Below are 22286 nucleotides of genomic sequence, written 5' to 3'. Positions count from 1 at the left end.
TAGCCCATGTCTGAGTCAGTGTATGTGTGCTCTTTAATACATGTATATAAATGGGGGGGTAGTCCGGAGCTCGAGCTCGATCGATGCTCGAATGCTCGGCGTGTATAAATATGTATAATATTCGTTTCAATGGTTAGATTTTAGATTGTAAGAAAGAGTAGAAGGTACTTTTTGGACGGCTTCGATTGCTGAAGTTACGAGAGATTGCAGGTGATACATATGACAGGGGGGTGGGAGACCTATAGACCTATAGACCTATACCTAGATATAGATATTCGCATGGAATGGAATGCATTGAAGTTAGAGCGAGTCCAAAGCTCGCATTTATATGTAGCCCTGCAGACTGCGTGACTGGCTGTGGTGGTGGCGTGGCGGCTGGTAGCCCGGCTCCTGCATTTCCATTTGCATGACCAGATTCTTTTGTTCGCCGCGTGCCTCGAAGGCCTGTCGTGCCTCACGGTGCAGTATGAGCGCTGCGAGGCCCAGCAGCATGAAGGTAACAACGGCCATGGCATAGGACCAGCCCAGGACATTGAATCTGGGATACATCAGCCAGTCGCGACGATAGGCACATCCCCCGAAGATGCACACGGCCAGGAACATGAACAGAGCTGTGGGTGGACCATTGATTGATTGTTTGTTTTGTTTGTACAAGCTTGTATACGTACACGAGATGGCAGTGCCCATGTAGGAGAGGCGAACGAGCAGCCACTCGTACTGGAGGACGGGCTTAAGGGGCAGTCGAATGATCGTCAGTGCGAGCAGGCTCAGCACCAGGAACACAATGATGAATGACATGGTGACAAAGCCCTGCACGGCCATCAGCCAACCAGGCAGTAGATACTCACGAATCACATAGTACTCCTGTGGAGAGAAACGGGAGAGATCAGCCTGCCTGAATCTGAAGCGACTCAGATCACAACTCACATGCGAGAAGATGTTGTGGCATCCTGTGAACTGCTTGGGCAAAGCATACTTGGGATAGACAAAGTCCTTGAAGCAGTACTGCCAGAGGCCCATGTTCTTGAAGCTGCTGCGAGTCTCCTCATACGATTCGATCCAGTACGGCGAGCAGAAGGACATCATTAGCACAAAGGAGCTGCCAAAGGTAAGGATAGCCCCGAAGACCACGCCATCTAAAGAGAAGTTGAATGATCATTGGTTGTGCATACTTATGAATGCGGGCGTGCAATCGCCATTGCGTCTGCGTCACTCACTTGTGGCACGCGGATAGTCGCCTTTCTCGATGCCCCCATCCGTAGTGTCCTGCGACTGTTGTTTGTTTAGTTCACGCATATTTCTGCAGAAGACTTTCAATGTCGCAATTTGAACACAATTGGAGAAAATATGTTCACTTTTATCATACAAAACGGAGCGTAAACAAATGAAACACACCCAGCCCAAAGCAGAAACAGATAGGTGGGGCTTCTAGAGTTTTGCAGCACTGAAAAGTACGCCCTCCACCATACTGCTCACCAAAATATTGGTATATTCTAGTATTTTTAGCTTAAAAAGAGCTATATTTATTTACATGTATTTTAAATATTTAATACAATAGAGAAGTAGAATAACAACAACAGGTAACAATTAAATGGCTACATCCACCTCGTGGTGTTCCAAATGCTTCATGTAGGCAAGAAAACACGTCCAGCACAGACTGCAGGCGCTAATAAACGGCACTCGGTTGCGCTCTGGTATGAGGCTAAAATTAATGGTCGCAACAAGCGGCCACACTGACAGAGCCACCTGCGGATCGGGATTAATTCGTGAGTGTGTAGAGTACCGAGCTGAATATTATGGTTGATTTATACCTTGTAGGTGGGCAGAAACTTCTTGCCAACCTCAGAGACAGCCTCCTCGACTGTCTTGGACTCGAGCAGACTCATAATGAAGTAGAAGCAGGTCATGGCACCCGGTGTGTACGAAATGGACTCCACCGCCGCTTTAATTATGCCCGTGCGCAGTGAGGTCTGCGGCCACATGGCGCTGGACACCTTCAGATAAATGAAGCACATCAAAATTAAAAGATATAATCCTCACGGCTCTAGGAGAGGGTCGGCTCTCCTTACCTTAACCCATCCATATAGTGTGGGTGCCACGAAGAGGCCACCGTACATGCTGAAGCGCATCACGCGCCACCAGTCATAGTTGCCTGCAGATAGATGAAGGATAACATAAGTCAAAACCAAGGAGGAGGAGGAGGAGGACATTACACTCACCCCAGCTCTTGCCCTCGAATGTCTGCTGGATGAGGCTGCCCGAGGGCCAAATCAGGCTGTACGATATCATGCCCCTCGCTATCGGGTACCTGGTGAGGAACACCTTGAAGTTCTGCCACAGCAGTGGAGCTGCCATTGCCAATCACAGCGCTGCGAAGTCACAAAACCACAAACAATAATCGCATTCAGTTTTGTATATAATTAGCATGCCTAATCAGCACCTGTCCTACTCTGTGGCGGAATGCGGGCACACACCCACCCATTGCCCATAAATGGCCCGACACCATTGCGTTCCTCGTATACGGACATCCAACATGGCGCTGTGCGGACCGATTTGCCTGCTCCTGATGGCTTCCGCCTGCGTGATCGGAGTCTTTTCGGACGATGGAAAGATTGTGAATGGAACTACCGCATCGCCGGGCGAGTTCCCCTTTGTGGTGTCACTGCGTCGCGCCAAAAGCGGTCACCATTCTTGCGGGGCCACGCTGCTCAATTCGGACTGGGTGCTGACGGCTGCACACTGCGTGAAGGGATCGACGCCACAGCAGCTGAACCTGCAGTACGGCAGCCAAAGTTTGGCGAGAAATGCGAGCAAAGTGGTGCAGGTGGTCGCGATTCATGTGCATCCCGGCTATGAGCCACAGGACAAGTATCTGAACGACATTGCGCTGCTGCAGCTGAAGGATTCCGTTGTCCTGGGCACACGCGTCCAACCGGTTCGCTTGCCGACACCGGAGCAGCCGACATTCGCCAACAGCAGCGCCGTGCTCGCTGGCTGGGGATTAAATGCGGTACGAATTCGTGAACCATTTCACTTCTGAATCAACTCATTAAATCATTTTTTTGTTTTTGTTTCAGACGGGAGGCGTGGTGCAGCAGCAGCTGCAGAAGGTCCAGCTGCAGGTGTTTAGCGACGATGATTGCAGCGATCGTCACCAGACTCAGTTGCACGCCAGCCAGATCTGCGCCGGAGTGCCCGAGGGCGGCAGGGGCCAGTGCAGCGGCGATTCCGGTGGTCCGTTGCTGCTTGCCGGATCAGACACACAGATCGGTATTGTGTCCTGGAGCGTGAAGCCCTGTGCCCGTCCGCCCTATCCGGGCGTTTTCACAGAGGTGTCTGCACATGTCAACTGGATTGTGGAGACGGTGGGTGCTGCCGCCTCCACGTCGTCGTGGCTCTGGATTGGTCAACTGATTGTGGGCCGCACGCCGCCAGTTTTGTCGCCCTAAAGTCGTATCAACCCACTTGGAAATAAAAATCCTTTGCATTTACGCTAACTCTATCTAATTTTGTCCTAAACAATTTGCCTAAAGGAACACGAACGAACAAACACGACAACAACGGAGGGGACTATTTCGCTAAGAGATCCGTGGTGCTGTGGCCGCTCTCCGCCTGCTCCTCGGAGTGACGCGTTTTCATGTAGGCCAGAAAGATGGTCCACATCAGGCTGCAGATGCTCACAAAGACGACACGGTTGTGTTCCGGCACAAGGGAGAAGTTGATGGTCTGCAGGAAGGGCCAGATGCACACACCAACCTGCGGGAAATGTTAGTAATGAGGTGAGAGGAGGAAGCGCAAGCAGGAATGGATAAGGGGATACGCTACCTTGTAGGTGGGAACCGCCTTCTCCTTGGTCTCTTCGACAGCCTCGGCCAGGCTCTTGAACTCCAGCAGGCTCATGCCCATAAAGAAGCTGACGCAAGCGAAGGGACCGTACGAGAGCTGCTCTGTGATGGCCTGGAAGTGTTTTTTGTTGCCAAAGTAAGTCAAGCGCTAGTCCCGCTGTGAGCTCCCGCTGCGTGCACTTACCTTGACGATGCCCGTGCGCAGATTCGTCTGCGGCCACATGGCACTGGTGAGTCGCACCCAGCCGTAGAGTGTGGGGGCCACGTAAAGGGCCCCGAACAGACTGAAGCGTAGGGCCCGGGCCCAGTCGTATTCTTCTGCGGATGGAGAGGGAATGAGGGACGCTAATGATGATGAGGATGATGAAGTCACTTACTCAAATTGCGTCCCTCCAGCGCCTGCTGGATCAGACTGCCCGTTGGCCACATGATCGCGTATGTGAGGGCCCCCTTGGCCATGGGGTGCAGCTTCACCTTGACAACGGTTCGCGTCCAGTGGCCCAGCGACGTTTGCAGTAGCTTCACAGCCTGAGGCACCATTTTGGCATAGATTGTCGGGAATTCTAGGTGCACACGCGAGAGAGGAGAGCTTGAGCAGCCTGCTACCAACTTCCTGATCCCCAAAACAGCAACACAAAACACCAACAATAGCAACAACGACGACTACAGAGGAACCCATCACCCCCAAGGTCAGAGTCTGGGTTTTTGTTGCAGCTAGCCATGGTCAAGACGCTGAAAGCGCGTACAGAACTCAGGGATACTTGCTTTTTTTTTTTTCTTTTGAGGAGGTATCCTGCCTGGGTTATTCGGTTGGTCGAGACAAACGATTCACAGAAACTAAAAGTGCAATCGCCAAATGAATGTAATTTCTAATTTTGAACATTTTTGCCAGAGATGAGAGAGAGCCTCTCTCACGCCGTTCGGCGGCAATTGCAGTTGCAATTTGCAATTGAGACTCATTCCCGTGCGAGAGCGCATTCCGATACCGTTACAGTGATCTTGACCATAAACTTTTCCCGTTGCCAATTGGCGGGCTGCGCAAGCGAGATGGGGCTACCCGCCCAGTGGAAACTTTGCAGCTCCTGTGCGTGTACTCGAGAGTGCATTAATCGGTGTGGGTGGTAAATTTGCTAGTGGGATTCAACGCAAAGAGCGTACGTACGAATAAGAGAGAGAGAGAGAGAGAGAGAGAGAGAGAAAAAGCTAGCGGAAGTATTGCCCACAAGGATTTTTATGTAATTCGCAAGGGGGCAGGGGCGGACCCCGACACATGAATGGAAAATTAACGGCACGTTTGGCTTTCTGCCAGTCACCAAGCAAACGCAAACGCAACCCCAGACGACTGATATGATTACGTCGCTTGTAAAACCCAGAAGATCGTGACAGGTAATCCGTCGTTGCCGTCGCGCCGCTGTTCTTGCTGTTGTTTCTCTTGCTGTTTTGCGATGATTTGTTCATGTATTTGCTTACCGTTTATTGTCGAGGAAGTGAGGGGAATGGGGCTTAGTATCTAGCCCTAGTCTAACTTATTGGAATTCTAATTTGTACTATTGTTACGCACGTCGTGGAGCTGGAGGCATCCGCATCCCGTGCCCTCGTTCCGTAACGTGTATTTGAATAATGAAAACAAAAGCAAATGCTAATATACATATATGTTTTGCTTGTGTCAGCTGTTCGTTCATTGATTAGGGAAAAGTTTCGACAAGTGTTTGAGCTTTCGTGTTTTTTTAGATTAGCTAATCCTTGTAGTAACCATTAATTTGGAATTCAAGGACACATATTTCAACATAAAACAGCATTGGGCTTACAAAAACAAAGAAATTGCTGTAAACTTGATTTTATAATGTTGGCGCCAAGTCGTATTTAGTAGACGCACTAGTGCTTTTTGGTAACGCGTTTTGGGGATATTGAAGCTTTATGCTGCGGCCAGCCTGATGTTATTATAAGTTTAAAAAAATGCATAAAATGCACGGGCGGTGGTGCTGGTCTGGCCACTGCTGGCCACTGCTGTTGCTCCTTTTACTACCATCATCGATTGCCATCGCAGACCGGCCAGCGACCCGCAACGGCACAGAATTCCACCGAACAGCGGTGGGGAGTAACAGCAACGTTTGCAGGAGCCGGCAATTCTGGCAAACGTTTCCATTGGTCGACACCTGTCCTCCGGCAATATTGCCACTGAGGGGCACCGTCTACATCCTCTACGATGTGAACATCTCCGAGGGCTTCAACCTGCGCCGCGACGTGTACATTCGCTTGGCCGTATTCGTGCGGCGCCTTCGCAGACGCAAGCGCTTCCGGAATGTTCGTCTGGTGCTGCCGCCATTTCCTCGCCTCTACCACTGGCACTCGCACCACTTGAAGCAGAGCGACGTGGGCTGGGGTCACTTCTTCGACCTGGACAGCCTGCGCCGATACGCCCCCATCGTAGACTACAGTGAGTTCCTCGCCGAGTACCGCCAGTTCGGTATGCCGGCCCCGCCCTTCGTTCACATATCGCAGGTGTTCCGCCTCATGCACTACGAGATAATGCTAGAGCAGGGCATATTTCGCGACAAGTACGAGCGCGTTGCTCCTAAGCTAGACGACAACTCCTGCAACGAATACTCCACTGCGGGAGGCCCGCTGCTATCACAGAGTCTGCTGCGCTACGGACAATACCACTGCGTTCACTTTCAGGGCAGTGCGGGGCTGCTGGAGAGGCTGCTGCGCGAGGCCATTGCGGAGGATACGGCCGGGGCCGAGGACATCGACGATATGCGTGTGTACGCGATCCTCAGTGCCGAGACAGTGCTGCACGACCACTGGGGTGACGAGCACTTCTGGAAGGCCCGCCGCTCGATGCGATTCTCCAAATACCTTAGCCAGGTGGCTAACGATTTTCTGCGATATGCCTTCGACACCACGGACAGCTCGGCGGGCGTCCAGCGGCCGGCCATGTGGGAGATGGAGCGACCTAAACGCGATGCACTCGGCGGGGACTTTATATGCGCCCACCTGCGTCGTGGCGACTTTGTACGATCGAGAGAGGCGACCACGCCAACCCTCAAGTCGGCCGCTCAGCAGATCAAGCAGCTGCTGAGGGCCTTTAATGCGAGCACAGTGTTTCTGTCGACGGATGCTACCCCCTACGATTTGGTGCAAATGAAGAGCATGTTCCATGGCTTTCGTTTTGTGCACTTTCAGCCGGAGTCGAATTTGCAGCGGCAGAAGCTGAAGGATGGCGGCGTTGCCATTGTGGATCAGTTGGTCTGCTCTTACGCCCGCTACTTCATTGGAACCTACGAGAGCACCTTCACATACCGCATCTACGAGGAGCGTGAGATTCTGGGCTTCAGCAAGACCAGCACCTTTAACACCATTTGTAAGGTTGTGGGCGGTAACTGTCCCCGTAATGCGGTCTGGCCCATCGTCTGGGACGACGATGGCGACAACGACAAACCGTACTGAATAATTTCCGTGTTCTTTGCTGCCATTTTGTATCTGTGAAAACTGATTTGTCTTTATATGTATATTAAGTTGTATGAGGGCCACTCGAATATCTAGTTGGATGTGTGGACATTGCTTTTGTGACACCACTACTACCATAATAATTCCGAACAAGCTGCGATTATGTACCAAAAATAATAAATCTATAGTCATTAACAAATATTTATCTCAGCATTTGAATTTTCCGCACTTCTATCTATGAACGCGTAATGTATCGATATTTGTACATCGATGGGTGACTGACAAGCTGCGAGAATATGCTGTTCTTTCAAGAATATGATCAATTTAAGGTTACTATTATAAGTATTCTTAACCAATTTAATTCATTTAAACGAGAGTTTTTAAAGATCTGTCTACTATCGGTATCTGCCTTTTCCATCTGATAGCTACACATATCGATCAAGCCGCAGTTGTCAGCTGTTTAGCCAGGCCATGAAGAAACTATAAGCATGAAGAAACTATAAGGAGGTCTCGTCGGCAAAAATAAGCAGAACGGGCGATTGAAAAGTGCGAGTAAAAGGCTCTCGCAGTAAGTGTGAGGGCAACGGCAATGGAATGTGCTGATTAACCATTTGAAGGCAATGTGAAAAAACATAATAATTGTTTCATAATTTAATTTTTAATTGTTTGCTACATGATAGTAGTCTGTGTTTTGAAAAAAAAACATGTTCTGCTTATTTTTGCCGACGAGACCTCCTTAAAGTTTCTTCATGGGCTAACTCACATTCATATAGCGAGAAGAGCAATATATATTTTCGGTATATTTTGACGGTATATTTTATCAAAAATTCCGTGGTCACACAGGAGAAGAGTGGTGCACGTGTTTTTGTTTGCTACAGAATTGTTTAACAGTGAAAAATTCAACTTTGATTCGAGTGGAAAATGGGCAAGAAGAACAAGGGCTCTACGCCCAACCTGGGGCGGACGCTGATCAAAGATCGTTTTGGCCACACACAGCTTCGCAAGGTGGACAACGACACAATGGTATTTATTTATTGCACAAAAAAGGCACCTGAAATCTGATCGTGTGATCATTTCCAGCTCCACACCACAGAGCTGCAGGACGGCTACGACTGGGGACGTCTCAATCTGTCGTCGGTGACCGAGGAGTCCTCGTTTCAAGCATTCCTGCGCACAGCCGAGCTGGCCGGAACAGAGTTCCAGGCAGAGAAGCTGAACATCACTTTTGTGAATCCCAAGCAACGCGTGGGGCTGCTCAGCAAGACCCAGGAGCAGCGCATGCATGAGAAGCATCACGAGCATCGTGAACATCTGAAGATTCCACGTCGCCCCAAATGGGACCAAACTACCAGTGCCGAGGATCTGAAGCGGGCCGAGAAAGAGGCGTTCCTCAACTGGCGCCGTGATCTCGCACAGCTGCAGGAGGATAAGGACATCCTAATGACGCCCTACGAGAAGAATCTCGAGTTTTGGCGCCAACTATGGCGCGTGGTTGAGCGCTCTGATGTCGTTGTCCAAATTGTCGACGCTCGCAATCCCCTGCTCTTCCGCAGCACCGACCTGGAGAGCTATGTCAAGGAAGTGAAGTCCACCAAGATGAACATGATTCTGGTGAACAAGTCCGACCTGTTGACGGAGGAGCAGCGCAAGCACTGGGCCGAATACTTTGACTGCGAGGGCATTCGCACTGCCTTCTACTCTGCGACGCTTGTGGAGGAGGAACTCAGGCGAGAGGCGGAAGCCGCCAGACAGGAGTCATTCCCGGAGCTCAAAGAGCTGCGTGAGGCTGCCGATGCGATCCAGCAGGCGCTGGGCAAGGTCGAGGGCGCACTCGATGCCATCGAGCGCAAGATACAGCCAGAGGAAGTGCACAAGCTGCTGCTGGGCGACAAAAACAGTCCACGTCTGCTCTCCCGAACGGAGATGATTGAGTTCCTGCGGCGAATCTACACGGGGCCCCGCCACACGTCGCAGCACGTCACCATCGGCATGGTCGGCTATCCCAATGTGGGCAAGAGCAGCACCATTAATTCCCTCATGACAGTCAAGAAGGTGTCGGTGTCGGCCACGCCCGGCAAGACCAAACGCTTCCAGACCCTCTATCTGGACAACGACATAATGCTGTGCGACTGCCCGGGCCTGGTCATGCCCAGCTTTGTGCTGACCAAGGCGGACATGCTGTTGAACGGCATTCTGCCCATCGATCAGATGCGCAATCATGTGCCCGCCGTCAATCTGCTGTGCGAGCGCATACCCCGTCACGTTCTCGAGGACAAATATGGCATTCTGATAGCCAAGCCCGTCGAGGGCGAGGACATGGAACGTGTACCGCACTCCGAGGAGCTGCTACTCGCCTACGGCTGTAAGTTCTCTGTGTGGGCAGCATCATCTTTGATCAACTTTAATAATCATTTCGTTTCGTTCGTTTTCACACAGACAATCGCGGCTTCATGACCTCCAACGGACAGCCGGATCAGGCACGTTCTGCCCGTTATGTGCTCAAGGATTATGTCAATGGCAAGCTGATCTATGCCATGGGTCCACCGTCAGTCGTACAGGAAGAGTATCACACCTTTCCCAAGCGGCAGCGCAAGGAGATCGAAGAGTCACAGCTGCCCAGTCAACAGCAGCGTGCCATGCGCGTAAGTTTATTCATTTCGATCCTCAGAGTTTGTTCCTTTATCCGTGACATCTCCGCAGATTGACAAGAGCACGTCCAAGGAGCTGGATCAGCAGTTCTTCGATGACCAGCCGAGCCATGCCCATGTTAAGGGACGCACCAATTTCCCAAATGTACGCCTGGCCAATGACGGCAGTCTGGTGGCCGATGCCGGCCCCACAGCCAAGCCCTGGCGCCACGTCAAGAAGGAGCGACGCGAGAAGCTGCGCAAGAAATTCTCCCATCTGGATGAGCACTAAGTGCAAAGTGTTTGCCACGCTCAAGACTATTTATAATGTACATTATTAGGACTAGAATTATCATTTGGCTGCGAATGAAATTAGATTTTTGATCCCCCCCCACCAGGGGATGGCAAGCTATCATGCTCTTCGTTTCTTGTCGCCAATCTAATCAATTTGGGTTAGATTTGATTAAGAATTTAAATCAACAAAAGAGGCAGCAGGCCACAGAGCACAAAACAGAGAGCAGTGCACTCTCTCGTGCAGTCATAAAATTGAGAGTGGGAATTACGCATCTGCAGAGTGCGTGAGAGCAGCAGCAGCAGTTAGTGGAGATGGCACCGCTCGAACGGAGGATGGCAACTGATAGACTGAACTGAACTTTGAACGTCGCCCCCTGCTATCATGTCTATCTGCAGGGAGTGTCTTTTGTGCGAAACGTTTCAGTTAGTTTGCAATCCGTCGTGTGTCGTGTCGCGTCGTATAGCAATGAGTACAGCGGGCGAAGATTATCTCTTCTGCAGGCAGTTCAGGGAGCTGTCTATCAGGCGTCGAGCGGGAGGACTGCTCGTCATACAGTTCCAGCGATGGCAGCGGCGCACCGTTTACGAGCTGATGAGAGCACTGGACGCAGCCAATGCGGACGAGGACATCAGCATTGTGGTGCTCTCGGGCGAGTTTGCCGTGGGGCGTGAGGGTGATTGCCAGCAGCAGCCGCTGGCCCTGGAGCAGGGAAAGGGTAGAGAGAAACGCAACGAGGCCGAGGATCGGTTTATTCAACACCGAGCCGCTGACTTTGTGATGCGATCGCTGGCCAAGAAGCTGCTTGGCGTCCGCAAGCTGCTGGTGGCCTTTGTGCAGGGCCCTTGCCAGGGCCTGGGCGTCAGCATCTGCAGCCTTTGCGATCTTGTCTATGCCACGGAGACAGGCCATTTCCTGCTCTCGCTCTCACACCTACATCCCTGCGTCGAGGAGGGGCCCAGCTGGAGCCTACCACAGATCGAGCTGTTGCTCCGTTTCGGCGAACGGGCCGATGCTCGCTGCGCATGGGGCAGCGGCTTTGTGGCCAGCCTGACGGCAGACGCTCAGGAGTTTTGGACACGCATGGACCAGTATTCGCGCCTGCCCACTGCCTCCCTGCTGGCCACCAAGCGGCTGCTACTACGCCCCGGGCGCGACTCACTATTGGCGCAGCTGCGGCAGGAGGGCACACCGCTGGCAGCTCAGCGTCGCCGCATTGCTGCTCCCTCCAAGCTGTGATCAAGTTGAATCTGTTTGTGCCACAACGGCGCGCCCTTCCCATCAATTTAAGCAATTGAAAATAACTTTACACCATACTTTTGTTGTGTTCCTATTTGTACAATTTATCAATAAAACAACTCGCGATTATCGGTTGGGTCTCCTTGAGTTAACAACTAAAAATGCGGCTATCTAATTTGGGCACGCAACGCTATGCCGCTGGGTATTTCCACATTGTTCAGCTGCAGCAGCTTCACCAGATTGCGAATGAACTCCTGCGACACCTTCAGCTCGTCATCGGCCTCAAGGCGCTCGTACAGATCGAGGGCCGCCTCGTAGTTATTGCTCTTGCTGAACTGCGAGAGCAGCATGTCGTAGATGCGTTGCTCATCGATGCTGCGCTGCACGCCACGCACGCCGCGGGCCAGACGCAGCAGGGTGCGGACGGCACCCTCCTGTCCCAGGTGCTCGCAGTTCTTCAGCAGCAGCTCGTGATTGATGCGGAACTCTGGATTAATGATCAGTCGTCGCAGCTGCGTCTCTGTGCCGGATTCGGCCAGTGCCAGCAGCAGGGCGCTGTTCATGTTCGCCGCCCCGTGCACACGGCTCACGGTTGCCGTTACCGCGGCCAAGTGCTGCTGGGCCGTGGCCGCTGTGGCGCCCGGAAAGCGTGCCAGCTCCTCCGCATCCCCATTGCCCAGCCGCACCAGCAGTGACAGCAGCTCGAACTGCAGCGGCGTGTGCTTGTGCTGGCTGGCCAGACGCTGAAACTCCGCCACCGCCGCATCCAAGTCGCCGCGCAGCAGCCACTCTCGCACAACGGGCCCGAGGAGCGCATTGTGGGCCTGGCAGTAGCCCAGCTGCCGCAGGAAGTCCAGTGTCTCTTGAGTTAGGTTGCGGCCAGTCGGTGCGGCCTCCTGCGGCTTGGTATCTGCGGCCATTTGGGCCACATGGGTGAGCAGCTGCCACACGTTCTTGATCACGTAGGTGCCACCAATGATCTTGTGCTGGTCGGCGCGACGCTGCAGCAGCTGCTTGGCTGCCTCCAGCTGGCCGCCATGCACCAGCAGCCCGGCAAAGTCAATCAGTTTGTGCTCATCGATCATAAAGCCTGCAAATAGTTATGGTTAAAGTGGGATGCATTCGATGGATGGATCTCCTTTCACCTGGGTATGTGCTCTGCAGTTTCTCCAGGCTCTGCTGTGCCCGTTTCAGATCCCGCAGCTTGATGTGCAGATCGAATATGGAGGCCTGCATGCCGGCGCTGGACTGGACATTGAGTGCCTGACACTTGGCCAGCAGCTGCTGGGCACGTTCCAGGCGACCGTTTCGCACGGACAACTGCAGCAGTCGGCGCAGGACACCGCGCGGATTGAGCTGCTTGGCCTCGAGCTCGATCAGATGGCACTCCAGCTCGTCCTGGCTCATGTCGCGCGGGTGCTTGATGAAGCCGCCATGTGCGGACGAGTCGGCCGGCAGGGTGAGCTTGGGGTTGCGCATCTTCTGCAGCGTCTTGCCCAGCGCCTGCAGCACCTGGCTGTCCTCAGTGGCTTGTCGGGCGATCGAGAGCAAAGCCTCGGCGGCGGCAGGCGACAGTTGCAGCTCCAGGCGTCGCAGCTCGTGCACGAACTTGAGCAGTGAGGCGGCATCCTGCCGCAGACGCGTCTGGGGGCCGCACATCTGCAGGAGCAGGGCACCGACAAAGTCCTCTTCCTTCTGAAGCGACCGCTGCTGCAGTGCCTGCACGAGCTGGGCGAACAGCTCGAAGCGCTTCGTGGCTCGGGCATGGACAGACATGGCGGACAGAGGTTGGAGCAGCGTGGACAGCTGGAGGCGCGTGGGATAGCGCTGCAGGAGGTCCAAGATCTCGGGAAGTTGCTGCTGCTGCAGCAGCTGGATGATCACGTGCCCAAAGACCTGGGAGGGCTTAATGCCCACCGACTCCAGCTGCTGGAGGGCACGCAGCGGATCCTGTAGCGTCTGCACGAGATTGGGCAGCAGGTACTGTCGCAGTGTGTCCTCGTCGCACTCGACACCCAGTCGCTGCATATCTGCGACCAGCCGCAGCATACCGCTCTCGCCGTCCCGCCGGTGCTGGTGCAGGATCAGGGGCCAGAAGTAATGCGGACGCAGCTCCTCTCCGGCATCGCTGAGAGCCTCGAAGCAGCGTAGAGCTGCGGCGGGCAGGCGGCGCAGGGCCAGCTCGGTGACCAGGTGCAGGGCTCGCTGGTTCTGTCCGCGCTGGCTAAGCTCGCGAGCGAACTGGATCGTCTCCTCCACGGGCACGCGAGCGCGAAAGAACTCCTGCAGGATGAGCGCCGCGTACTCGTCCACGTTCTGGTTGCCATTGAAAGTGGGTGTGGGCAGTGCAGCCACTAGTCGGATTACCAGCTGGGTCTGGCCCTGGTGCACCAGTTCGATGCAGAGGCTCCGCAGGGATGGGGGTAAGTCGAATCCAGTCAGATAGTCCTTGGGCAGCTCCTTGACCAGCTGCTGAACGAGCTCGGTGTCCACCGACTGGCTACCAAGAGCCCCGCGCAGCATCTGCAGCAGCTGGGGGGCAGTGAATCCCCCAGTGTGGACCTGCAGCAGATCCCGCGCCTTGGCCACCTCCTCGTTCTCCGCAAAGGCCGCGAAGCGAATCGCCTGGGTGCTGGCACTCGGCGGGATTCCCGCAGCCCGCATGCTGGAGAGCACAGACTCGACTCCGGGCAGATCCTTGTTGCGTCCGTGGCCCAGGAGCAGGGCGTGGAAGTTGGACTCTGTCAGCGGGAAGTTCTTTTCCCGCATCTCCGCAAGCAGCTCGGTGGCCTGGCGCATATTACCCGCAGAGCAGGCCATGTCCAACAGGCTGCTGTAGAGCGATGCATCGGCGGGTCCGTGGTAGACGCTGATCTCGGCCAGCAGTGCCCGATGGTCCGCCAGCGGCAGCCTGTTCTGGCGCAGCACCTCCAATTGTGTGTAGTAGTGGGCAAGCGTCGGCTGCCCCTGCTTCACCAGCTGCACCCACAGGCTCTGGAAGAGCTGCAGCCGCTCCTGGGCGCTTTGGGCGGGCAGCAGCTCGGGCACGCACGAGCCAAGCAGGAAGTGCAGCTGTGTGGCACTGAGTGCCTGTGCCGCCGGTGCGCGTGTGGCCTGAAGGTTCTCCAATAAGCGTCGGCACTGCTCGTAGTTGAGCAAACTGTGCTGCTGGTAGTACGTCTCCAGCTGCGTCCACAGATCCTCGGTGCTGATGGGTGCTGCAGGTGAGTCGGACAGGCGCCTGTTGCGTCCGCCTCCCTTGTCCGCAGCAGCGCAGCTACTACTGCTGCTGGCCAGGCATCGCTGCTGCAGGTGGTGGACAGGTGTCCGGGCCACAGTCAGAGACGGGTTCGAGCTCGTTGCATAACGCAATCCGTGGATTGTGGCGGGCAGAGCACCGACTGGCAGTTGCCCGAGTCGCGTTAAACGCACACACACACTTTGCAACAGACGCGCTCGTTGCATCGTCTCAACTTCATTCAGATTCTCTTAAAATTAAAAAAAAAAACGGATGGACACGGCTCAGAGGAGGAAAAACACAAACACGCGCCGGTAAACAGCTGTTCCGGTTAGCGGTGGGTGGCAGCTATCGATAAAACTATCGATTCACCTGTGGTCTGGGTCATATTTTTTAAAGTTATTTACAGTTATTTATCGAACGTAATTAGGATTGCCCATGCCCATATGTTGATGAGGGGTGAGCAGGAATCGTATGAAAGGATCGTCAGCACTGATCCTGCAGGTGTGCTGGGTTTTTAAAACTGAAAAGGGCTAGGGTGTGTTTAAATAATATGCACAATTCTTGTTTGAACTTTTCATTTTTGTTGTAGTGTTCCGTTTATTAGGCACAACTGGAGCAATTATGCTTGTATGTGTTGAATGTGATGTTGAAGTGTGTGGGTATGGCCTGCGGATAGTGTAAAGGAAACCGGAGAAGATGGAAACAATAAACTGAAAGTGCAGCATCGAACGTCTGTGATCTCGCCGATCTCGCCGGTTGCATATAAACATGGACAAAAAAATAAACAAAGCTCAGCCATTCCTTTCGTTTCAATTTTCGTCGCAAACGAGTGTCCCTCCCCCTACCTGTGTCGAATTGCCAAGCTTATTCGGAGTGTAGAATTTCGTTGCCAAGAACACACACACACGCACGCACGCACACACACAAACAAATCATCGAGAATTTTCACAGTTAATTCCGATCGAACACGAGAGAGAACTGCACGAGAGATAGATACATAGAGAGGGGAAAGAGGGAGAAACCGAGCCCGAGCCCGAGCCCGAGCGCGAGCTTCAGCTGCACGACGAATGGCTGTAGCGTCTTTTGGCGCCATCGCCATCACCCTTGGTTTTCATTTCCAAGTTGATCATTGCGATTTTCACGCGGATCTTGAAAGGTGCACCTTTGAGAAGAGCTTTAGCTGATAGAAAATGTCTGAAGGGGGAAATTCGCCACTGCCGCCGTTGCCCGAACAGCAGCCATCCACGAAGAAGAGCGTCAAATGCGTTCAGGAATTGTTTTTGGATGTGAAGCACTACAAGCTCCGCTGGGGCAAGTTCGCTAGGATGGCGAAGATGGGGCTGCTAGCGGAACGCATCGAACAGCTACCGCGGCCAATGGAAACCATGCCGGTGGTCGAGGTAAGCGCCAAACTTCAACCTGCCATCGCGATAATCCTACAGCTTCGTTCAACGCACATACAGTGCTGCCAGTACCTACGGGATATGTGCAGCAGCCTGAACACCGACGAGTTGGCCACCCTGCAGCAATTGGCCTGCATCTTGTTCCTCCTCGCTGATGGCGAACCGATGATGGACACATGCCAGGCGTCACTGCTGCGCCACAGCTTTAACGTTGTCGATTCGCTGGAGCCCATGCTGGTGCATCACTTTACCAAGCTGCTGCTGGACTACTTTGGTGGCACATCGAGCAGCAGCCGTGGCCTGGTGCTGCGTATTGCTCGACTCCTAGGGGTAAGGAGCGGCATCGGCAGGGCCGTCAGCGTGTGCCTGCTGTGGGACATCATCTTTAGCTATGCCGACATACCCATTGACATTCACCAGTACCGCGAGGTGAGTAACGCAGCTCTCGAGGCGACCTTAAGACCATGTCCCTGTTCCCTCGTTCCAGCTGAACGAGCTACGCGTTTTAAAGGATGTGCCCATGGCGGACTTGAGCAACACCAGCTTCAGGTGCCTCATCCGCGCGGTGGGCACTCTGCTGCACTTGCTGCTGTGCTGCCCGGACCTGGCCGAGTTTCTCAACCACGGCTATCCGAACTTTTACTTTCGCATTCAGCCACAGGAGGTGAACTTGCTGCGCACATGGCTGGTGAAGGCGGAGGGCTACATGGACGCTAACCGTCCGCGCACCGATGCTACCAAGCTGCAGGAAGTGCTGGACTATCTCTCTGCTCCCAAACCAACACGTCAATGGTGCCACGAGTGCCGCAACCAAAACGGCAATGTCCGAGTGCCCCTCTCCGACGTGGAGTGTGTTCTATCCAAGATGCGCATGTGAATAATATTACGAGACAATCAATCAGTAGGCCGTGCGGCATAGCATTATTTTGATATACTTTGAAATTTGTTTACTTGATAAAAGTCAATGCACCAAGAGCTAAATGAAAAATTTATAAATTCTGTTTCAACATTTTTCAAGTAATTTCCCGGCGGCGTGTGTGTTTGTTTGAGCGGGCATAATGAATGGTTTGAAAGATAAGGTCATCATCATGCAGGTGCCGAGCAGCGATGAGGATGAGATGGAAGTGAGTTCAGATCTAGATGCGATGATGTTTGAGGCTGTAGAGGAGAGCGGTGCCCAGGGAGACATTGAGTCAACAGACAGTGAGAATCAGCCGGACGCTGAGCCGTTGATTGCTGTGGTGGAGGCCCAGACGCCGCCAAGGAGCTCAGTTCCGGCCCGTAGTGCCCCAGCCGGAGTCACTGATGTCGATGCCAAGTTGAAGGCATTGTTCGAGCGCCAGCAGATCGTTAAGATGCTGTTGGGTCTCTGCGATGAAACAGATGGCGAGGGCGAGACCATTCATATCGTCATGGAGCTGCTTGGGGCAGAGATCGAGGGGCCAACCGCCGTGGACCGTCTCACCGATCAGCTGCTCTCAGTGCTCCCCGAGCAGACTCTGGTCGATGAGGGCATAATCCTGGACAACGAGCGCTATCACAGCTTCCGTAATGTTCTTGGCAACTATGCCAAGATCCATGCTTCCCGTCGCCTAATCGAGCAGCTGCCCACACTGGCCACTGGCAATTTTCTCGGTGGCACCCACGACGAAGCATTGCTCGCTCGCGTTGTCGCCGACGAAGTGCTCAAGATACCAGACTTGATGCGCCAGCTCTGGGCCTCACTCGAGGAAATGGATTTCTTCAATGAGGATAGCGCCTTCAATGCCTACCTGAAGGCCCGCAACCATCCCAATGGCAAGATTCTACGCGAGCTAATGCTCAGCCGCATATCGCGGGTCTTTCTATGCGTCGTCAGCTCGACATTCTATCTATTCTTTACCGAATTCGAGATCATACACGTGCTCCGGAACTGCTACTTGAGTGTTAATTCGGAAATCGAGGTGAGTTTGAGGCCACATGCTTTTGGCATCTTCCACATCTGACTTCTTGCAGATATTCCTTTCGGTTATACTTTGGCTGGAGCACAACTGGCCCGAGCGCAGCGAGTGTGCGGAGCGTGTCCTCGCGGAGGTTCGTTTCCATCTGATGCCCACCTGGTATCTGACCACCCTGAATCGCGCCAATCGCTGCATTCACTTTGCCCGTGTCAACCAATGCCCAGGCGTTAAGGCTCTGATTGCCAAAGGGCTCGCGTGAGTGTTTGTTGGGCCTGCTGTTCAGCCAGAACTTTTCCCTAACTTTCATTTCTCTTGCAGTGCTGCTGTGGCCAAGAAGGGATCTAATCCTCATTACAACTCCCAAACGGCTGCCAGTTTCTACAAAATTGATTGTCCAGTTCCACGTGAATGGATCGCCGATCCAGCTTGTGTCTATCATCACAAGTGCCACTGCCAGCGCTTCGTCTATCCGACATACGAAGTCTTCAAGCAGTACTTGTCGCATATCATTAATAGTGCCCCCTACTACTGGCACACCTTCCGCCCGGCCCAGGAGGTGTATCGCAATCAGCTGCGCTGCTGCTGCTACTTGCCTCAATTTCGCTAGGCCTCAAACCAACACATTTTCCCCTACACTACACTACACGACACTACACTACACATTGTCGGAAAATGCCGCTTCTGAATGTTGAACACAACACACAAGAATAGGTTGTCTTATGCCCATTGCAAATGATGCAATTAATATTTTATACATGCAAAAAACTGAACGGCATAGAAGAGACCCATAACGTAATATTCTCTATCCATATATAATGCCCAGACACCAGAAGCTCGGCGACAGTAAAGGGGCAAAAGTCGGAGAATAAATATTATTGGGTTGTAATTGAGAAGGTTTTTTGTTTCATTTTAATGCACGAAGATAGGATGTTAAATATGTGTCTGGGTTTCAATACAATAACTTCTTCCTTCAGTTAAATATTTTGTGTTTGCAGAAGGAGAGCTCAGCCTCCGCTCGAGCCGTTGGACATCGTGGACTCGCTCATGTGGAACTGTATCAATATAATGAGGTAAGTGGTTGTGGCGCCCACAATCTAAACAAGAATATTTAGAGAGTCATTAGGCCTGTGAGGTCCCAGCTCCACGCACCTACCGTATAGAGGAGTGTATTGTCGACATTGAAAAAGCCGGCGGCACTGAAGTAGAGTCTCTGGTGGAGTAGCTGCAGCGAGAACTGGGTGATCTAAGGGTGATCAGGGGGAGGGAGCACAGAGTTCACAGATCACAAGAAGAAACGTACGGAATAACCTACCAGAGCATTGTGCAACTCATTTGTCAGATCCACGCTGACCTGGTGCAGACTCAGCGCCAGGCGTGTTGCCTGCAAGGGAGACATTTTGAGAGTGGAGAGAGCAGGGTCTCTAGGCTTTGCCTACTCACACATTGCGCTGCGCAGTCACAGATTAGGGAGAGAACCAGAACGTTGCCCAGGTGCGGTGCCGACCACACGGCACTGGCCACAATCTGAAGGATGTCATAGGGCGATGCCGCCGACTGTCGAAAGTTGAGGAAGATCCAGTAGCAGTTGGAGGTGATGGCCAGGAAGTCATTGCCCACCAGCAGCAGTATGGAGAGGCCGTGGCTGCGGTTAAGCAGTGCCACCAGCGACCACACCCTCTGATAAAGTTGCCGCACAGCCACCAGGCGCATCATTGAGGACGCCGCGCCCGATGTCTCCATCTCCGTCTCCGTCTCCGCCACCGTATCCTGCAACTGTAATGTTCGGAGGGCATCGAGCAGCAGCTCCAGGCGCTGGGCCACAATCAGCACAGCGGTGAAGATCTGAAAATAGCGTAGGCCGCACACGAGCATCGGCAGGAGGTACTGAATCCAGTAGATCGGAAACTGACGCGAACCCGGAGCCACTAGCTTCGCCACCAGTATCAGGCTCTGGCTGGCCACATAGCCCCACAGCATCCACATAGCCTGACGATTGGTGCGACGGTGCACCTGTCTGCTGTCCACGTTCATCTGAAGGTCCCGGGCCAGCTGCCGATCAATCTCGTCCAGTTCCGCATAGAAATTGCACTGCGCCTGTCTCTGCCACAACGCCTCCAGCAGGGCGGCCATGTGCGCCACCCGTATGCCCACCAGTTGGATAAAGTCCACTGTGTGCCCAATGCTGCTGATGGTCGTCTCGGCATCCGTCATTTCATCTGCATCCCCACTGCCGCTGCCCTCCTGAAAGAGCCCATAGGCGGTGTAGCCGCCGGCCGCCACCAGAACCGTCCAGCCGTAGAGCTCCAGCCAGCTAGAGCGACGCAGGAGTCCGCTCTCCTTGTCCAGGCGCCACTGCCAGAGATTGCACACCTGACAGACGCGATGCAACGGCCCCAGAGCTCTCAGTGTGTCCATGGCAAGGGCTCGCCAACTCGACTGTGTATCTGCTGGATATCTGACTATATGTCGATAGATACCTGTAGCTGGTTGGAATAGATAGTAAATCGATTAGGTGGTTATCAGGCTGTGACAATTAAACGTTTGGTACGCTAATCAACAGCAAAAATGATTTAAATGCGAATCGCTGAGAGTTAATTCTGCTGAGACGGTTCTTGCCACTTGCTGTGAGGCAATCAAAGGTGCAACTGCCGCCGAACGGTGTTGAAATGTAAATGGAATGCCAGCCAGGATACTTTGTGCATATATGTATGGTACGTCTATTAAGTACTAATCCATCATTACTAATTAAGGTATTTTCCAATGTCAAGTCATCAATCATCAAGCGGACAACTGACACTTGTCCAAGGTGGATCTACTTCCAGATGGTGGAGCGGAGGGCTACCTGTAGATTCGGGCGCTTAAAGATGAATTTCAAGTAAAACAATTTGAGTTTTTCACATAAATACGTTTATTATAATTTTCAGATTGTTGGTTTTGTTTTTCTTTTTGGAAATAGTTCTGGAGTAAGCATTACTTTGACGTTCATAAAATGTAATACATATACAATACATATATGAATATATATATATATATATATCGATTTGCTTGTTTTGTTTTGTTTTCTTCTGGCTAACCACTCGACCCATGAATCGCATCCATTTTTGTGCTTGCTCTTTGCTCATTCCTCTCTCATTCCTCGAAATCTCAACCTAAACTCTTCCTTCAACTCGTTCCTGCTGCCATCCGCTCTGCTCTTTTCTTCCATCAGTGTCTGGCCATAGAGCCTTGGATATATTTTTGTAGTAGCTTTAATTTTTGGATATACGAGAAGTACTACTTTGCTCTGTTCTGTTCTGCTCTTCCTGCTTGCCTGCCCTTTTTCGCGTTTTGCTACTCGTAGTATAATGATTATATAGAGGGTTTTTTGTTGTATACACAACTCTACACACACACACACACACACACACACACACGCGCACACATGTTAGCATGTATGTGCATAGATCTATGCATGGGTGTTTGTGTTTAATTAGTATGTAAATTTGATTTAAATCGAAGCTGCTAAAAAGTAAAAGCAAATTCAACAAACAAACTCTCGTGTTACGTTCACAAGTACGACGAGTGCCATATCATATCATAATCATATCATATATGCGATAGACATCGGGATTCCTTACACTTACTATACGAGACTATATGTATGTCTGTTTGTGTCTGTGTGTTTGTGTGTATGCGTGTGTGTGTGTGTGTGCGTGTGTGTGTGGTATAAGGTATAAGGTAATAATATGCAGATATCTCTGTGTTCTGTTCTGTTTGTTTTAAGGCAATGTGGGGTAGGGTAGGGTAGGGTTGCGAAGGGGATATAATGGGCGGGGAGGTGATGGTGCATATCTGATCTTATCGGATTCTACCAAACAAATCGCGAACAATTAGAGTAGTAAAGGGGGTGGCGGAGTGGGATGGAAAGGTAAGGGAAGGGAAGGGAGTATACAATACGTAAGTTCCCGTAACAAAACTCACAGACGAGCACATTTGTCTTTTTAGTTGCGTTTTTTTTTTTTGGTTTTTTGGTTTTTGGGGGAAATTCGTTTAGTGAAAGGCAAAAAATGTCTTCTGGCTTGTGAGAAGATTTTCCATATAATTTGTTCAAGCAAAAACATCAAATACGCTCAAGTATATATGTATATATGTATGTATATGTATTATGTGTATATATATTATATATATAGTGTTGTATATAGTTCATGTCCATGCATATACGCATTTTAAATATCATGTGTGAGTATCTGTATTCTTTTTTTTGTTATTG

At 52.2% G+C, this 22286-nt stretch overlaps 11 protein-coding genes across 13 annotated transcripts; 6 read left to right on the top strand and 5 right to left on the bottom strand.

The window, feature by feature from the left end:
* Positions 1 to 11: 11 nt before the first annotated feature.
* On the bottom strand, positions 12 to 1424 carry LOC117588557. Its single transcript, XM_034279942.1, has 4 exons — positions 1218 to 1424; positions 928 to 1136; positions 669 to 864; positions 12 to 611 (listed from the first exon to the last, which is right to left on the bottom strand). Exons 1-4 carry the CDS (start codon positions 1294 to 1296, stop codon positions 325 to 327), a joined length of 771 nt encoding a protein of 256 aa, XP_034135833.1. The 5' UTR covers positions 1297 to 1424; the 3' UTR covers positions 12 to 324.
* A 126-nt stretch (positions 1425 to 1550) lies between these two features.
* LOC117588348 (protein sym1) lies at positions 1551 to 4719 on the bottom strand. Of its 3 annotated transcripts, none has more exons than XM_034279557.1 (5): positions 4611 to 4719; positions 2220 to 2369; positions 2070 to 2152; positions 1812 to 1994; positions 1551 to 1746 (listed from the first exon to the last, which is right to left on the bottom strand). In XM_034279557.1, exons 2-5 carry the CDS (start codon positions 2353 to 2355, stop codon positions 1588 to 1590), a joined length of 561 nt encoding a protein of 186 aa, XP_034135448.1. In that variant the 5' UTR covers positions 2356 to 2369; positions 4611 to 4719; the 3' UTR covers positions 1551 to 1587. The 3 variants fall into 3 exon arrangements, with proteins under 3 accessions (XP_034135448.1, XP_034135450.1, XP_034135449.1); XM_034279559.1 differs by having other exon boundaries at positions 4607 to 4678; XM_034279558.1 differs by lacking the exon at positions 4611 to 4719 and having other exon boundaries at positions 2220 to 2462.
* LOC117588345 (trypsin-1) lies at positions 2468 to 3551 on the top strand. The gene is made up of 2 exons (XM_034279555.1): positions 2468 to 3010; positions 3078 to 3551. Exons 1-2 carry the CDS (start codon positions 2492 to 2494, stop codon positions 3447 to 3449), a joined length of 891 nt encoding a protein of 296 aa, XP_034135446.1. The 5' UTR covers positions 2468 to 2491; the 3' UTR covers positions 3450 to 3551.
* On the bottom strand, positions 3488 to 5471 carry LOC117588347 (PXMP2/4 family protein 4). The gene is made up of 5 exons (XM_034279556.1): positions 5316 to 5471; positions 4223 to 4408; positions 4030 to 4163; positions 3826 to 3957; positions 3488 to 3756 (listed from the first exon to the last, which is right to left on the bottom strand). Exons 2-5 carry the CDS (start codon positions 4383 to 4385, stop codon positions 3571 to 3573), a joined length of 615 nt encoding a protein of 204 aa, XP_034135447.1. The 5' UTR covers positions 4386 to 4408; positions 5316 to 5471; the 3' UTR covers positions 3488 to 3570.
* A 289-nt stretch (positions 5472 to 5760) lies between these two features.
* Positions 5761 to 7496, top strand: LOC117588344 (GDP-fucose protein O-fucosyltransferase 2). The gene has a single exon (XM_034279554.1). It carries the CDS (start codon positions 5802 to 5804, stop codon positions 7293 to 7295), a length of 1494 nt encoding a protein of 497 aa, XP_034135445.1. The 5' UTR covers positions 5761 to 5801; the 3' UTR covers positions 7296 to 7496.
* A 634-nt stretch (positions 7497 to 8130) lies between these two features.
* Positions 8131 to 10334, top strand: LOC117588295 (large subunit GTPase 1 homolog). The gene is made up of 4 exons (XM_034279476.1): positions 8131 to 8318; positions 8376 to 9657; positions 9732 to 9937; positions 9996 to 10334. Exons 1-4 carry the CDS (start codon positions 8217 to 8219, stop codon positions 10212 to 10214), a joined length of 1809 nt encoding a protein of 602 aa, XP_034135367.1. The 5' UTR covers positions 8131 to 8216; the 3' UTR covers positions 10215 to 10334.
* Positions 10335 to 10385: 51 nt separating this feature from the next.
* On the top strand, positions 10386 to 11555 carry LOC117588296 (enoyl-CoA delta isomerase 2, mitochondrial). The gene has a single exon (XM_034279477.1). It carries the CDS (start codon positions 10599 to 10601, stop codon positions 11451 to 11453), a length of 855 nt encoding a protein of 284 aa, XP_034135368.1. The 5' UTR covers positions 10386 to 10598; the 3' UTR covers positions 11454 to 11555.
* On the bottom strand, positions 11545 to 14994 carry LOC117588294 (leucine-rich PPR motif-containing protein, mitochondrial). Its single transcript, XM_034279475.1, has 2 exons — positions 12599 to 14994; positions 11545 to 12543 (listed from the first exon to the last, which is right to left on the bottom strand). The coding sequence occupies exons 1-2, from the start codon at positions 14916 to 14918 to the stop codon at positions 11621 to 11623; spliced, it is 3243 nt and encodes a 1080-aa protein (XP_034135366.1). The 5' UTR covers positions 14919 to 14994; the 3' UTR covers positions 11545 to 11620.
* An 890-nt stretch (positions 14995 to 15884) lies between these two features.
* LOC117588667 lies at positions 15885 to 16974 on the top strand. Its single transcript, XM_034280110.1, has 2 exons — positions 15885 to 16526; positions 16585 to 16974. Exons 1-2 carry the CDS (start codon positions 15885 to 15887, stop codon positions 16972 to 16974), a joined length of 1032 nt encoding a protein of 343 aa, XP_034136001.1.
* Positions 16975 to 17102: 128 nt separating this feature from the next.
* LOC117588680 lies at positions 17103 to 18857 on the top strand. Its single transcript, XM_034280129.1, has 3 exons — positions 17103 to 18040; positions 18093 to 18292; positions 18356 to 18857. Exons 1-3 carry the CDS (start codon positions 17156 to 17158, stop codon positions 18642 to 18644), a joined length of 1374 nt encoding a protein of 457 aa, XP_034136020.1. The 5' UTR covers positions 17103 to 17155; the 3' UTR covers positions 18645 to 18857.
* A 184-nt stretch (positions 18858 to 19041) lies between these two features.
* LOC117588683 (putative gustatory receptor 2a) lies at positions 19042 to 20473 on the bottom strand. The gene is made up of 4 exons (XM_034280131.1): positions 19478 to 20473; positions 19350 to 19418; positions 19191 to 19280; positions 19042 to 19131 (listed from the first exon to the last, which is right to left on the bottom strand). Exons 1-4 carry the CDS (start codon positions 20450 to 20452, stop codon positions 19042 to 19044), a joined length of 1224 nt encoding a protein of 407 aa, XP_034136022.1. The 5' UTR covers positions 20453 to 20473.
* Positions 20474 to 22286: the final 1813 nt, after the last annotated feature.

Source organism: Drosophila guanche, unplaced genomic scaffold (genome assembly GCF_900245975.1).
Source record: "Drosophila guanche unplaced genomic scaffold, DGUA_6, whole genome shotgun sequence".
NCBI lineage: Eukaryota > Metazoa > Arthropoda > Insecta > Diptera > Drosophilidae > Drosophila > Drosophila guanche.
This window is presented reverse-complemented; position numbering and strand designations above follow the sequence as displayed.

Bases quoted from the DNA above. Each gene is read 5' to 3' on its own strand.
- LOC117588296 (XM_034279477.1), top strand. From the start codon at position 10,599: ATGTCTATCTGCAGGGAGTGTCTTTTGTGCGAAACGTTTCAGTTAGTT.
- LOC117588295 (XM_034279476.1), top strand. From the start codon at position 8,217: ATGGGCAAGAAGAACAAGGGCTCTACGCCCAACCTGGGGCGGACGCTG. The intron at 8,319-8,375 runs GTATTTATTTAT...GATCATTTCCAG, and splicing joins AGGTGGACAACGACACAATG to CTCCACACCACAGAGCTGCA. The intron at 9,938-9,995 runs GTAAGTTTATTC...ACATCTCCGCAG, and splicing joins AACAGCAGCGTGCCATGCGC to ATTGACAAGAGCACGTCCAA.
- LOC117588294 (XM_034279475.1), bottom strand. From the start codon at position 14,918: ATGCAACGAGCGCGTCTGTTGCAAAGTGTGTGTGTGCGTTTAACGCGA. The intron at 12,544-12,598 runs GTGAAAGGAGAT...AACTATTTGCAG, and splicing joins ACTGCAGAGCACATACCCAG to GCTTTATGATCGATGAGCAC.
- LOC117588557 (XM_034279942.1), bottom strand. From the start codon at position 1,296: ATGCGTGAACTAAACAAACAACAGTCGCAGGACACTACGGATGGGGGC. The intron at 865-927 runs GTGAGTTGTGAT...TTCTCTCCACAG, and splicing joins GCCACAACATCTTCTCGCAT to GAGTACTATGTGATTCGTGA. The intron at 612-668 runs GTACGTATACAA...GTCCACCCACAG, and splicing joins CATGGGCACTGCCATCTCGT to CTCTGTTCATGTTCCTGGCC.
- LOC117588348 (XM_034279557.1), bottom strand. From the start codon at position 2,355: ATGGCAGCTCCACTGCTGTGGCAGAACTTCAAGGTGTTCCTCACCAGG. The intron at 1,995-2,069 runs GTAAGGAGAGCC...ATTTATCTGAAG, and splicing joins CACTATATGGATGGGTTAAG to GTGTCCAGCGCCATGTGGCC. The intron at 1,747-1,811 runs GTATAAATCAAC...CCCGATCCGCAG, and splicing joins AGTTTCTGCCCACCTACAAG to GTGGCTCTGTCAGTGTGGCC.
- LOC117588667 (XM_034280110.1), top strand. From the start codon at position 15,885: ATGTCTGAAGGGGGAAATTCGCCACTGCCGCCGTTGCCCGAACAGCAG. The intron at 16,527-16,584 runs GTGAGTAACGCA...CCCTCGTTCCAG, and splicing joins ACATTCACCAGTACCGCGAG to CTGAACGAGCTACGCGTTTT.
- LOC117588347 (XM_034279556.1), bottom strand. From the start codon at position 4,385: ATGGTGCCTCAGGCTGTGAAGCTACTGCAAACGTCGCTGGGCCACTGG. The intron at 3,958-4,029 runs GTAAGTGCACGC...AAACACTTCCAG, and splicing joins TGCGCACGGGCATCGTCAAG to GCCATCACAGAGCAGCTCTC. The intron at 3,757-3,825 runs GTAGCGTATCCC...CATTTCCCGCAG, and splicing joins AGGCGGTTCCCACCTACAAG to GTTGGTGTGTGCATCTGGCC.
- LOC117588680 (XM_034280129.1), top strand. From the start codon at position 17,156: ATGAATGGTTTGAAAGATAAGGTCATCATCATGCAGGTGCCGAGCAGC. The intron at 18,041-18,092 runs GTGAGTTTGAGG...GACTTCTTGCAG, and splicing joins GTGTTAATTCGGAAATCGAG to ATATTCCTTTCGGTTATACT. The intron at 18,293-18,355 runs GTGAGTGTTTGT...TTTCTCTTGCAG, and splicing joins CTGATTGCCAAAGGGCTCGC to TGCTGCTGTGGCCAAGAAGG.
- LOC117588345 (XM_034279555.1), top strand. From the start codon at position 2,492: ATGGCCCGACACCATTGCGTTCCTCGTATACGGACATCCAACATGGCG. The intron at 3,011-3,077 runs GTACGAATTCGT...TTTTTGTTTCAG, and splicing joins CTGGCTGGGGATTAAATGCG to ACGGGAGGCGTGGTGCAGCA.
- LOC117588344 (XM_034279554.1), top strand. From the start codon at position 5,802: ATGCATAAAATGCACGGGCGGTGGTGCTGGTCTGGCCACTGCTGGCCA.
- LOC117588683 (XM_034280131.1), bottom strand. From the start codon at position 20,452: ATGGACACACTGAGAGCTCTGGGGCCGTTGCATCGCGTCTGTCAGGTG. The intron at 19,419-19,477 runs GTGAGTAGGCAA...TCTCCCTTGCAG, and splicing joins GTGACTGCGCAGCGCAATGT to GCAACACGCCTGGCGCTGAG. The intron at 19,132-19,190 runs GTAGGTGCGTGG...ATTCTTGTTTAG, and splicing joins ACAATACACTCCTCTATACG to ATTGTGGGCGCCACAACCAC.